Source organism: Apteryx mantelli, chromosome 1 (assembly GCF_036417845.1).
Source record: "Apteryx mantelli isolate bAptMan1 chromosome 1, bAptMan1.hap1, whole genome shotgun sequence".
NCBI classification, from domain to species: Eukaryota; Metazoa; Chordata; class Aves; order Apterygiformes; family Apterygidae; genus Apteryx; species Apteryx mantelli.
This window is the reverse complement of record NC_089978.1, coordinates 163880781-163893220: the sequence shown is the minus strand read 5'-3', so window position 1 is coordinate 163893220 and position 12440 is coordinate 163880781. Positions and strand designations below refer to the sequence as shown.

The following is a 12440-nucleotide window of genomic DNA, read 5'->3' as shown; positions in this document are numbered from 1 at the left end:
GAAGTCATCTCAGGTTTAACACTCAAAACCAGAGACACTCAGTATTACTGGTATCATTTTTTGAGAGTGATGGCAAACTTTCACGCCTGATTTGGAAAACCTTTAGCAATATGCATAAGTATGAAATACTAAGAGTTTACCACATAGCTCTGAAATTTTTCTTCCTAACCCAGACACTGGCTCTGAGCCTCACTTCATCACCTGGTACCAAATGGACTCAGCTCAGAAACAGGGACCTGGAGCAGAAAGAAATGTTCATGTCCGTGTCAGACCACAATTTATCCACCATTCACACTTCATTTCTCACAGTTTTTTCATGGATAAATAGCAAATACTAGTTTCACCTCCAGTCGGGTTTACTACTAATGCAGGAATCACAAGTGTGAGTTTGGGAGATCATTAACATTAACAGCTTTGTGCTTATCTGGGAGAAGGCCACATCAAAGGGCACTTTTCATTTGAAACAGAAGATGGGAAGACTTGTTTGACCCCAAATATGACTGAACACCATTGTATTTTTAATATGATATCCTCAGGTTATATTAAATATCCTAGGCTAAAATAAATATGCTGGGGTTAATAAAATATCCTAGGATAATATAAATATTCTTAGTTACAAAGAAGATGGAAACAGAATCTCCTCAGTGGTGCTCAGTGACAGGATGAGAGGCAATAGGCACAAATTCAAGCACAAAAAATCCTGTCTGAACATAAGAGAAAACTTTTTTACTATGAGATTGCTTGAACACTGGAACAGGTTGTCCAGTTAAGTTGTGGAATGTCCACTCTTAGAGATATTCTTAGAGATACTCTTAGAGATATTCCAACTCAGCATGGTCCTGGGCAACCTGCTCTATCTGATCCTGCTGGAGCAGGGGTATTGAACAAGATGATCTTCAGAGGTCCCTGCCAACCTCCACTATTCTGTCATTCTGTATTTTCCTGAGGCAGGGAAATACCACTATACCCATTTTCAATGGAAGAAGAAGGGGCTTAAGTGACTTGCCTAAAATCATGCAGGACATGTGTGGCAGAAGGAGATACTGAATCCTTGGCTAACATCAGACTTTCCTTCCAAGCTTTTAGAGTCAACAGCTATATCCAGCCACTTTCATTTATTTCTCTAGAAACGATCATGCCAAAACCTCTGCTAAATTAGAGAGTGAGACTAAAGGAGAGCTCTCAGTGGATTGCTTTTTTCCATAAATGGAAATATCACAAATCATTCTGGGAAAACAGGTCTTTCTGTTCTCTTCCCTCTTTGTCTGCTTCTTTCCTTCTGGACATCTCTTCCTCTACCTCTGGCTCCCTGTTTTCAGATGTACAGTCCTGACCATTTAAAAGTGTTCCTACTCTGCAGGAAGGGAGTAGCTTTTTATTCTTTGGAACTTACTATTATCTGATGAATTGCACTCTGCAGGCAAGCAAGTCTTCTAAAAAAGACAGGGCTGCACAAAGCGATACAAAAATAAACCATATCACCAACAATACTGAGCCAGATTCTCATCGGGGGTAACTCAGTCTGACTCTCACTGCAGCAGAGCTGACTGCTGCCAGCTGTCCTGGATAGACAGCATGTACCCAAATGATGACCTGGCCACATAGGAGGAGGACTCTTTGAGGGCTGAACATGCAGTTAACATTGATTTTCATATATCTTAGACATTTAGACCCTCTTGGCAGTCTGGCAGGTTACAGCCTAATGTGCTGTCTCTGCTCTTAATGTCCCAGCCGGGCAACTTCTGTCCTTGTCCAGGCATTGTGGGATGCCTGTTGTGCCAGTCCTAGATGCTCTGGATGGTATTTTCCAAAGCTTTGGCAGGCAACAAGCAGACAATGGGGATCTCATCCAGGGACTCACAAGAATACCCAGGGGGATTGGAGACTGCTCTGTGACTGTGCCATAGCGTTAGAAGGCTAAGCAAGGGGCAAGAAGGAGGAGGGGCCATGCAGGACAGGGGCTAGGAATATTTTTCATGGACCTCTCCAGCCTCTCTGTCCTGTGTCAAGCCAGACACTTGCTTTGCAGCCTGCGTGTCTAAAAGCAGACTGTACAAAGGATCCCCAAACAGACTTGTCAGGGAGAGTGAAGTGACTGAGATAAACAAGACTGAGAAACAGGAGGAAGATCTGGTGGATGAGCATGAAAAAGAGGGTGAGGGGAGAGCTGGAACTGCACTGGGAGCTGGAAGAAGGGGGAGAAGGTGAAAGTGCTCAGGGCTCCTGAAGAGGCTCACATGGGAAGTTTGAGAACTCAACACCTGCCCATTTGGGGGTTTGCTGCATAAAATGGCTCAAGTGAAGAATGGGAAGGGCAAAGGGACATGAGTACAGAGGAGACATTGGTCTTACCCCCCTAGCAGGGTCTCAAAGCCCTACATGTCCATCCAAATAACAATTTGCTCTTTCTCAGGCTTTCAGGAGTATTAGCAGTAGTGTGTGGCACATGTCTCTTCCTTCCCTGACTCTGCAAACTGCACGTGTGGAATGAGAAAAGGCTGTTTTATTCGTCCTTGTAAATGCTGCTGAGCTGTTCCATCCCCCTCCCCATGTGTAGCTGAGGCGCTTCCACCAGCGCAGGTGCCAGGGAGGCTGTTGAACCATCTCAGCAGGCCACAGATGTCCATGAGAGGATTGTTGAGTGACCCTGGAGCAAGAAGTGACATCTAGGCCTTCCCCACACTGAGCTGTTTTCTGAACCATTGCCATCCATCACTCACCTATTCCGTGCATTTTGTACAGCCTCTGATATTAGTGCACTGATACCATGTCCTCTTTAACACATCCCTGTACCGCGTAAGGCAGAGCAGTGCAGTTAACCCCATTTTGCAGAGTGAGACTCTAAGGCACAGAGATAAGTGGTTTTAATAGCATGCCTGTGGCAGAGCAGAAACTGAACCTTGTTCTATGTTCCCAGTTAGCAGGTTAATGACCTGAATGCTTCATCCTTTCTCCATCACCCAGATGAGCCAGGAGTCATTGAAGGAGAGAGTGGTAGCACAACTTAACAATCAGTGTCCAGAATCATGGTCTCCTGTACTGAGTACAGACAAAGCAGTGACTAAAGTGGGACCAACACTGACCACCTCCCTTCATGAACACCAACAGGGTTGAATCAGGGACAGGGATCAGTGTGGTGCAGTGTGGCAGTCTGCAGTGAAGGGCAGCTTCTCAAGGCTGTAGCACTTCAGTCAAGCCAGGGTTAGATACCCTGATGGCCAAGGACCCTGCTGAGCCAGATCAGTGACACCTTTGGAAACTGAGCACCAGAGGCAGGTTTTCAAAGAGCACATGCTGTCTGGACTCCCAGCACTGTCCCATCACCTTGTCTAAATGTCTGAACCCCAAGCTAGCCATCCCACACAAGTCCATATAAAAAACACACTGCACAAAACAGCATTTTTCCCAAGTATCTCGATTCTTCTCATAGGGATTAATCAGGCTAAAATACAGCAAGGAATCGGGCAGAGGAAGAGGGAGAAGAGAGAAAGCTGGTAAAACATGGCACAGAGCAAGGGGGGTTCCTTTCCCACAGGGCCAAATACAGCATCTCTTCCTTCCTTGCCTGATTCCATCCAGAGGGCTCTGGTTGTGCTCCATGTGCCTTGCTCAGGAGATACATGCTGGCTCTGCCTGTTCCCCCAGCATATGCTGGAAGGAACTCAGCACTCTGCACTCAGGGGGATAGCTTGAATCTGATGACCAGGGAGCTGAAATCTGAGACTTGAGGTTTTCCTGATAGCTGCGCTGAGATGCCTCAAAGGGCAGCAGTGTTCATGTGCTAGAGTGAGCTAGCAGGTTGTGATGGGCAGGCTGTTTAACACCAAGGTAAAGGCTGTAAAGGCTGCTGTGGGTCAGCACAGGAAAATAGTTTTCCACTGGCGGTGGGCTGAAAGTTGCTCTTCCAAAGTCTGAGAAAGCAGATGACTGTACAGCAGTGACCCACAGTCAAAAGAACAGGGTGATGAGATGCATATCTGTCATGGGCACCTAACCCCAGGCAGTCAAGGGTAAGGAAGAGAAAGGACCCCCTACATGTTATGTCTGCCTTCCTTGCAGGTATTTAAGTTGGCAAGTTGCAGGGTGGGAGTGTGGCAAGGGAATTTGCTCAGCTACAAAGCTTTCCTTCCAGAATAGTCATGACTGAGAAGCAGGCAGTTCTTGAACATGGTAACTGGATTGGGAAGGGTGTTTAATGACTTCCTTTCATATGCCACAGATTCAGTGGGGGAATAACACTTCAGAGGTACATAGAGAGACTTTGTTCCTACTTCCTCCTCCTATTACTTAACTCTTACATACACATGCACTCCTCTGTGCTGTATCTAGCCTCTTCATGGAAGCTCTTTGAACTACTAGTTAAAGATGACAAGTATCTCAGAAATATCCGTTGCAAGCAGACAGGATGCAGAAGGAGGAGAGCATGGGGGCTGATCCAGAGGAACTCAGCAACCGTTGTTCCACAGTCATCTGCTCAGCGCTGCCTCCAAAAGCATCCCAAACCTTCTCCAGCAAGGTTTGGCCTCAAGAAAAACTCAGGGAAAATCTTTTTTGCTCAGTTCTTCTTCCAGATGTCCCAAAATACCTGGAAGATAACTGGAATTCATCAGAATAAATCTTCCAAAACATTACTCAGGGACCTGATATAGTGCCTGAAAGTCTCAGCCTGGGAAGGGTTGGTCTGGAGGAGCTCTGGGTTCCTCACAATCAACCCTTCCTGGTGGCAATAGCTGCAACTGTGCTGGCTATGTTGTCCCCACACCCTGCTTGTCAGGCTGGTCCGGTGCCAGGGTCCAGGCCCAGGGTGGCAGCCTGATTTCCAGGTGGCCATAGCACTTGTCCCTCTCCGGACTCAGGCTGCAAACTCCCCTGCTGAGGGCTCAGTCAGCCTGGGACTGATGGGAGCAGGCCTGTCACGGAAAAGGCACAGTTCTTCAGAGGGAGAGCCTCTCTTCCCTAGTCTCTTGCTCAAATGCCACTTTGGTGACTGAGCTCCAGTTAGGGGACCCACAGGATAACCATGCCCAGCCACACACCTCATGAAGATCCTGCATCCCTCCTTTCCAGCCAGACTATGCCAATCGATTCTGTGCTAACAGCCTGTCAGTGCAAGAGTCAAGAGGGAAATGTAAGGAACAGTGGGAGAAAAAGGTTGGAGATTTCCCAGGAGGTATAATGAAGTTGCCTTCCACATGGCCACCCCTGTACCAGCATAAATGTTGTGATACCTCAAGATATTAGTCAACCAGGGACCATGATGTCTGGATGAGGCCCATGGATTACCCCTCTGGAGTGGCATTTCTGAATTCAAGGAGAGAGAGATATGAACAACAGAAAAAAGAGCCTGGTAAAAACCCAAGATAATGAGAGACTGAAAAGGTTTCTCTGACTTCCTGCTGGGATAGCTTTGCTGGTCATGGAGTGTGTGAAAGAGGGTACCCCAAGACTAAAGCAGAGACATGGGCAGAAGACATGCAAACCAGCCTGATGAAACAGAGATTTACCAGAGGAGCTTCTCTCACTCATGATGGATGATTTTGCTCCCACAGTGCAAAGGGGTGTTTTGCTGCAGAGCTGCATCCACACACTTGTGCCAAGCTTTGTGTAGACTTAGTATCTGAGAGGACACACGAGGAGGCCTGATAAAGGTGTATAAAACAAGCAGTTGTACAGAGAAAGTAGATTAGAAGCTTTTGTACTTCCCTCATAAAACCAGAACAATGGAATATATCTCAGCAGTGAAATGAATAGGTAGCAAATTCACAGCTGAGAATAACAAATACTTTCCCACACAAACATAATCAACCCACCATATACAGCACTGCTGGAACTCACTGAGGCCACATCAGGTGAAATTCAAGTGGAGAGTGGGTGTTTCTATAAATATACAAATATCCAAAGTTACTCCAGCAGATATTAACAGAAGGGATATTAAACCTCATGCTTTGTAGCTTAACCCAGTCTCTAACCACTGTTCTCATCCCAGCCTCCCTCAGAGGTGGACAGTGATCTCCTGTCTGCTGCAGAAGTCATATCTGCCAGCCGAAGCCTTTGGTGCTGTCCACTGTTGAACAAGGGACGCTGAACTAGGTGGATGTCAGGTTGGATCCAGATGGTGCTTCCCACGTTCCTGTGCAAAGGAGAGGTAGATGCATGTGCATATGAGGAGAGTACCAGGACATTTAATGGGCATCCATATGTGAGTGTGTGTGCTGCCTGGGAAAAAGGAAGGGAGGGCATAAAGAATGAAGCAGAGGGCAGTTGTTTCCTCAGGTTGGTTTCTGGTGTTCTCATTTGTTCTTTTTTCTCTTGTTCCATAGGGAATTTTAAAGGTCTGTGTAAGCAAATCGATCACTTCCCTGAAGATGCAGATTATGAAGCCGATACAGCAGAATATTTCCTCCGTAAGTCTGCAGGTTCTTTTCCTTGCCACTGCTCATAGGTGCTAGTGTCAGGTGCCTTTTGCTTTCTGAAGATGACAGAATTAAGATTCTGGGCCCCTTGAGGCTTAGCAGGCCAGAGAAGGCAACCACTGGGAGAGCTGGGAAGAGACCTTCCAGGGCTTCTGAACATCTGTCTCAGACCCTCTTTATCTCCCACAGATGACACCATTCTCACCTCTCTGAGACCATGTCCATGAGACAGTGCAAATTTCAAACTCATAGTGACAACAAATGGGCTTTTTAATGAATGGCAATTAATTGTTATATAAATCCAGAGTCTTTTAGCCCAAATCTGCTGGAGAGCTCCTGAGTGTAGCTCTGAACCTGACAAAGGTACTATCTAAAATCCCCTCTCTAAAGGGCAAGACACATGGGGACATGGGGTGAGTTGTAGGGTATTCCTCCTACTCTGGCACAGGTCATTGTTCCAGTCAGCTTTGCAGCCAGAGCCCTGGAAGCAGGACCACCACCATTCCCCTCCACACCACTGTATCAAATGCAGGTATCCTCTGGGTCCAGATCACCAGCCTCTGACACTGCCACCCCCAGACGGCAGGCCCAAGGTGTGAGCCTGTTCCTACAGCAGGCCAGCTCACTATAGTGGCAATGCTTAGCAGTCCTGTTGGCTGCCTTTGACAAAATAAGTGCAGGACTGGCGTAGCTGAAGCAGTGTGTGTGTGCATCTAGAACAGAAGAAATTTATACTTCCTTAGCTCATACTCTATAGTTGCATCAAATTTAAGAAATTAGCTGATAGAATGGGCTGTCTGAGGGGCACCTACCTCTGCATCCTGTCATCTTTCCCCAAACAACACTTGCCTACAGAGGTTGTGGATCTGAGGTTTAAAGCTTGGAGTGGTGGGAATGGGATGTAGAAGAAAAGACAGTCTGAGCCCTTTAGAGAAAAGACCAAATGCTTACCCAGGGCCCCTGGAAGACATGCTGTACCTCAAGCTTACTATGTCTCTATAAGGAAACCTAATCTGAGATCAGAGTTCAGCCTGGGACACGCGGGTGAAGACACTACGTGTGCATGGGGACAATGGAGGCAGTCTACTAGCAGGGCAGATCTATATTACATGTTACCCTAACTGGTCACCAGCGAGCATCTCCACCTGCCACAGAAGCAGGACCTTGCTCTTCCTTTAGCACAGCTAAACAGGAATCGCTTCTCCTCATAAGCCCCCACATTGCTATCCTTTGCTTCCTCCAAAAACATCTCTTTTGACATCATGAGAAGAGCTCTTTGCCCTTCAAGAGTCTGAGATAAGAGTTTTTGACTCCCCAAAGTTAAGAATCAGGGGTCTCCAGGGCCCAGAGACTTTCAGAATTGCTCCTTGTCATCTGGATGTGCTCAAAGCTGGATGTGGAGGGGCCCAGCCCTCCAGCAGAGAAGAGAGAGATAATTTAGGCTCTGTGAAGCTCATTTGTATGTGTAAAGAGGCAGACTTTACACAACTTCCTCTTGGTTTCTCAAACAGTTCCTCACCCACTGTTATTTTAAATAACCCCAGGGAGATTGTTTCTTTTAAATGCCTTTCTACAGAACTGGTCTCATAATCCTTATATGGCCCTTGAATGGCAGAGCTGAAAACTTGTGTTTGATCCATTTTGGCACAGGCTGCCTCTGAGGGCAAATAAGCTCTTGCACAATTGTTTGGGAGTGAGGAAGCCACTAGCATTAACTGAAATTCAGAAAGAAGGATTTTGCGGGGGAAAAACATGTCAAGAACTATGAATCTGTTCCCTCAGATGGAACAAGATCAGAAGATAAAATATGGCTCAATGTTAGGACCTGACAGTGTCCCCAGGGTAGAACCCCTTTTAAGAAAGAACTAGGTTTAATGGCAGATTGTCCAGCAATAAAGGACTACTTGGGTCCCTCACAAGGGAAGGAGGACTTCCGCTGGCTTAGATCTGACTGGAGAGGGACTCTACTGGACAGCTTCTTCCCAAGACTTTTGTCAAAGTGGAGTTCCTGGGAACTCTGTGTGGGTGACACCTGATGGTACTGGCAAGAGTGGTTAGGAAGTTGTTTATTCTTGTCAGATTAGGTGATTCCCTGGGCTAGGGAACCAAGATGACAGGATGCAGCAGTGTCCATAGCCTGGCCAGAAGGGCTCAAAGTTCATTTCTGCCAGTCTTTCACATACAAGGTCTTAGGTTTCTTGAAATCAAATAACTGGTGTCAAAGAAGAAGCAGAACCATCACTGTATTTCTTTGGTAGGAGACACTGAATTTAGAAGGTAGACAGATGATATAAAGGAGCATCCAAACAGCATAGTGAATGCCTTTTTCTTTAGATCAAAGGTTCTGGATCTCAGAAGACTAGATGAGATTCTGCAATGCCCCTCTCTTTCCCAGGAACATGCTTGCATGTTCCTTCTGAGAGGCAGAAGACAGGGGCTGAGCGAGGTTGCTGTCCTTACACTTCACATAATGCCTTTAGCTCCCCATGTCAACCTGCAAATTTGTATCCTCCCAACAGATGTGAATTACAGAATAAAGGCCTGGCCAAAAGTAGTGTGGTCAGGGTGGAGTTGTGGGACTGAGCATCCCTCTACAAACCCTTTGAACAGAGGACGTCTGCTTGATATTTACTTACTGCCATTTAGCTTCTTGTCAAATCCTCCTTTGCTTTCCAGAAGCTATTAAAATGGTTATTATCACTATTCCATTCCCTGAACCACAGCCAAGCAGAACTGGAAAGCAAGTGAGGTTTCACCCTACTTTTTGCATTACCCATGCACAGGCAGTGGGCTAGAGCCCCTCCTAAAGCACCAATTGCTTGTGCCTGGTAGCACCCCAGTGCCAGCAGGGCCTATGAAGCATGGTCTCAGCTTGCTTAGGGAAAAGCCCTGCATTTGCTTCAGTAGGGCTCATTCTTGTAGGAAAGGAGGGATTTGCTTTCATCCCTCTCCAAATCTTTGCTCCACAAGCAGAATTGTACCAGCCCATCTGATACCTTTCTTTATCAAGCAAGGCTTCATTTCACACTTTAATGGCTTATTTTCTCCCGGGAAGGGAGGAAGGAAGGCCTTCCTAGCAAAATATACAAATATTGGCAACACAGACTCATGCAGACCATTGGTATCTGCTGAACATCATGAGAGCAGTGTGTGTGTTTGTGTGTGTGTGTGTGTGTGTGCACGCATGTATGTGTGTCTGCACATATACACAATCACTGCCTTTCACTGCATAAATATGCGAGAGTTCCCCCAGAAGCTTTTGTGTATGTTTTGCATGCATGTATGAGCATATATGTGCATCTATGCCATTGCCCTCTGCTGGCTGAGCTCTTCCAGTATCAACTGATGCGGGTGTGTGAGCTGGCACATACAAACAGATCACTGTCCTCTGGAAGGAGCCGTCGTTTAATCACTAGGATAAGGCCTGTGTTTTTGGAGCTCAGGGCTAGGAGTTTTACTTCTCAGTCCTCACTGCAGTCACTGAGCAGTGCATTGCATGAGGAGCTGTTTCCCAGCCCTAAAAATCTCTCCTTGAGAGGCTAGTGTCCTTTCGGGATGATTCAAGATTGATCAGCTCAGCAGGAATCATTTGGGTTGCTGCTCTTTGAAGACTGGGCTCAAGTGGCGTTGCACTGCGGGAGGAGAGACCAGATTGTGTCTGGGCTATAGTCCCACCAAAAGTATGAGAAAAAGAAGAAGAGAGTGTGAGACAGACAGGTAGTGAGGGGAGGGTCCAAGCTTAGCCAGGTCTCCCACTGGTCCCTCAGCCCCCTCCATCTCCCCTGCTCCAGGTCACCAGCTTCATGATAGTTTCAGCACCTATCTAACGCGTGGGAGAGCTGCTTGTGACCGCTCTTTTTCTGACACACTTTATTTATCTCTCTTTCTCTCCGCCCCCCTCTGTCTCTTTATTCCTCCTTGAATTATTTTCTCCCCCCCTATGCTTCTCTCTGTCTCTCTCCTTCTCCCCCACCCACAAAACATGCTTTTGTTTCCTGGCCATCTCCCTTCCCTCCCCTGCTGTGCTCCCTCACTCTGGTGCTGTTGCCATGCCCCTGTTTCCTCTCTCTCACATGTGTGCTGTTATTTCTACCCCCTCCCTCTCTCCTTCACAGGGGCTGTTAGAGCCTCTAGTATTTTTCCGATCCTGAGCGTGATTCTGCTTTTCATGGGTGGACTCTGCATTGCAGCCAGCGAGTTCTACAAAACCCGACACAACATCATCCTTAGTGCCGGCATCTTCTTCGTGTCCGCAGGTAAAGGGACAAATGTGGCCCACAGATGCAGGAGAGGCAGAACCCAGGCAATGTGCTCCGGTGAAGAAGAGGGTGGCGGGCTGCCCAGTTCAGCTGCCCTATAGTGGCATGTCTGCATAGGCACAAGGTGTTTTTTTCCAACCTTGATGAGCCTTATTCCAGGTGAAAGCAACCCTGATGAGGAAGCCTCCTTCAGATAGGAAACCCAATGCCAGTCTGCCTGCTCTCCTGGCAGAGGCAGGCAGCAGTGTCCTGTAGGCAGGGGCTTTCCTTCTGGTTGGAGACTGCTGAGGGGAGCAGAGCAGAGCCTGAACCTCCTCCTGCACCGCTGGAGGGAGAGGGTTTCCCTGTGGCAGTGGACTTTGAGGGATCAGTGTGGGAGCGAGGTCCAGGGACACAGTGGGCATGGGAGGAGGGGCTTGCCTGGGGTTCCCAAGGACAGCTGTAGGAAAGCCAACCACACAGGGGGTGGGCTGGCAGCCCTCTTGTCGCCCCCCTCCTGGGGCTACTCCCACAAGCAGAGGGAGCAGGGGCTCAACCCCAGAGCTGCCGCAGTGCTTTCCCCTCCTGAGAGTGTCCTATCTCTCCCCCGCCACCCGTCTCGCAGGTCTGAGTAATATAATTGGCATCATCGTATACATATCAGCCAATGCTGGAGACCCCTCGAAGAGTGACTCCAAGAAGAACAGTTACTCCTATGGCTGGTCCTTCTATTTTGGGGCCCTGTCTTTCATTATAGCCGAGATGGTAGGAGTGCTGGCTGTCCACATGTTCATAGACCGGCACAAACAGCTGCGTGCCAATGCTCGTGCCACGGACTACCTCCAGTCCTCTGCCATCACCCGCATCCCCAGCTACCGGTACCGCTATCAGAGACGCAGCCGCTCTAGCTCCCGTTCTACTGAGCCTTCACACTCCAGGGATGCCTCTCCCGTCGGGATCAAAGGGTTCAACACCCTCCCATCAACAGAGATCTCGATGTACACCCTGACCAGGGACCCGCTGAAGGCTACCACCACTCCCACTGCTACCTACAACTCCGACAGGGATAACAGTTTCCTCCAGGTTCACAACTGTATCCAGAAAGAGAACAAGGACTCTATCCACACGAACACAGCCAACCGCCGGACCACCCCGGTATGAAGCCTTCGCCAGGAGCTGAAAATGGGGAAGGAACAGGCAGGAGGACGGGGGGCGGGCAGGGGTGGGAAGGGTGGAAGAGGGCAGGGGGCAGAGGAGGTGGGAAGGAGGAGGTGAAAGTGCCCCTGGGGAGGAACCTTCCAAACGCAAAAAAATAAAGCAACCAACAAACAAACAAGCAAACAAACAAGCAAACAAACAAAAACAAACAAACAAAGGAAACACAAGGAAAGATACTACAATGAAAAAATCTTTAAAAAAAAGAAAAAGAAAAAAGAAAAAAAAAGAAAAACTTTAAAACTGAGAGAGATTTAAAAATAGAAAATAAATTTAAAAGAAAATGCATGATTTCCCATGTACCATTATTTTAACATTTAATAAAAACAGATTTAAAAAAAAATAAAAGGGAACCAAGAAATAACAACAATAAATCAAGTGGGAGGAAGAGGAGGCAGCTCTTTGGATTTTGGGGGGTTTTATTCTTTAATTTTATGTTTTGTTTCCCACTTACTTTTAACCCAGCATAAACTCACAGACTCCTTGGGGGACAGGAGTTGGGGGTTTGATTAGCAGTGACTTCTGTGTCCTTGGGCAGTCCGAGGGTTAAAGAAGATCTCAGTGCCGGTGTTAA

The 12440-nt window shown here is 47.5% G+C and overlaps 1 protein-coding gene across 1 annotated transcript in view; it reads left to right on the top strand.

The window, feature by feature from the left end:
• CACNG2 (calcium voltage-gated channel auxiliary subunit gamma 2) overlaps nucleotides 1–11849 on the top strand; it is a 53461-nt gene extending 41612 nt beyond the window's left edge. The window contains exons 2-4 of the mRNA XM_013947372.2: nucleotides 6321–6404; nucleotides 10529–10669; nucleotides 11277–11849. Of these exons, the coding sequence (XP_013802826.1) occupies nucleotides 6321–6404; nucleotides 10529–10669; nucleotides 11277–11812 (761 nt within the window). The 3' untranslated portion in view covers nucleotides 11813–11849. The remainder of the gene's footprint in view (nucleotides 1–6320; nucleotides 6405–10528; nucleotides 10670–11276) is intronic.
• The last annotated feature ends 591 nt before the right edge of the window (nucleotides 11850–12440 follow it).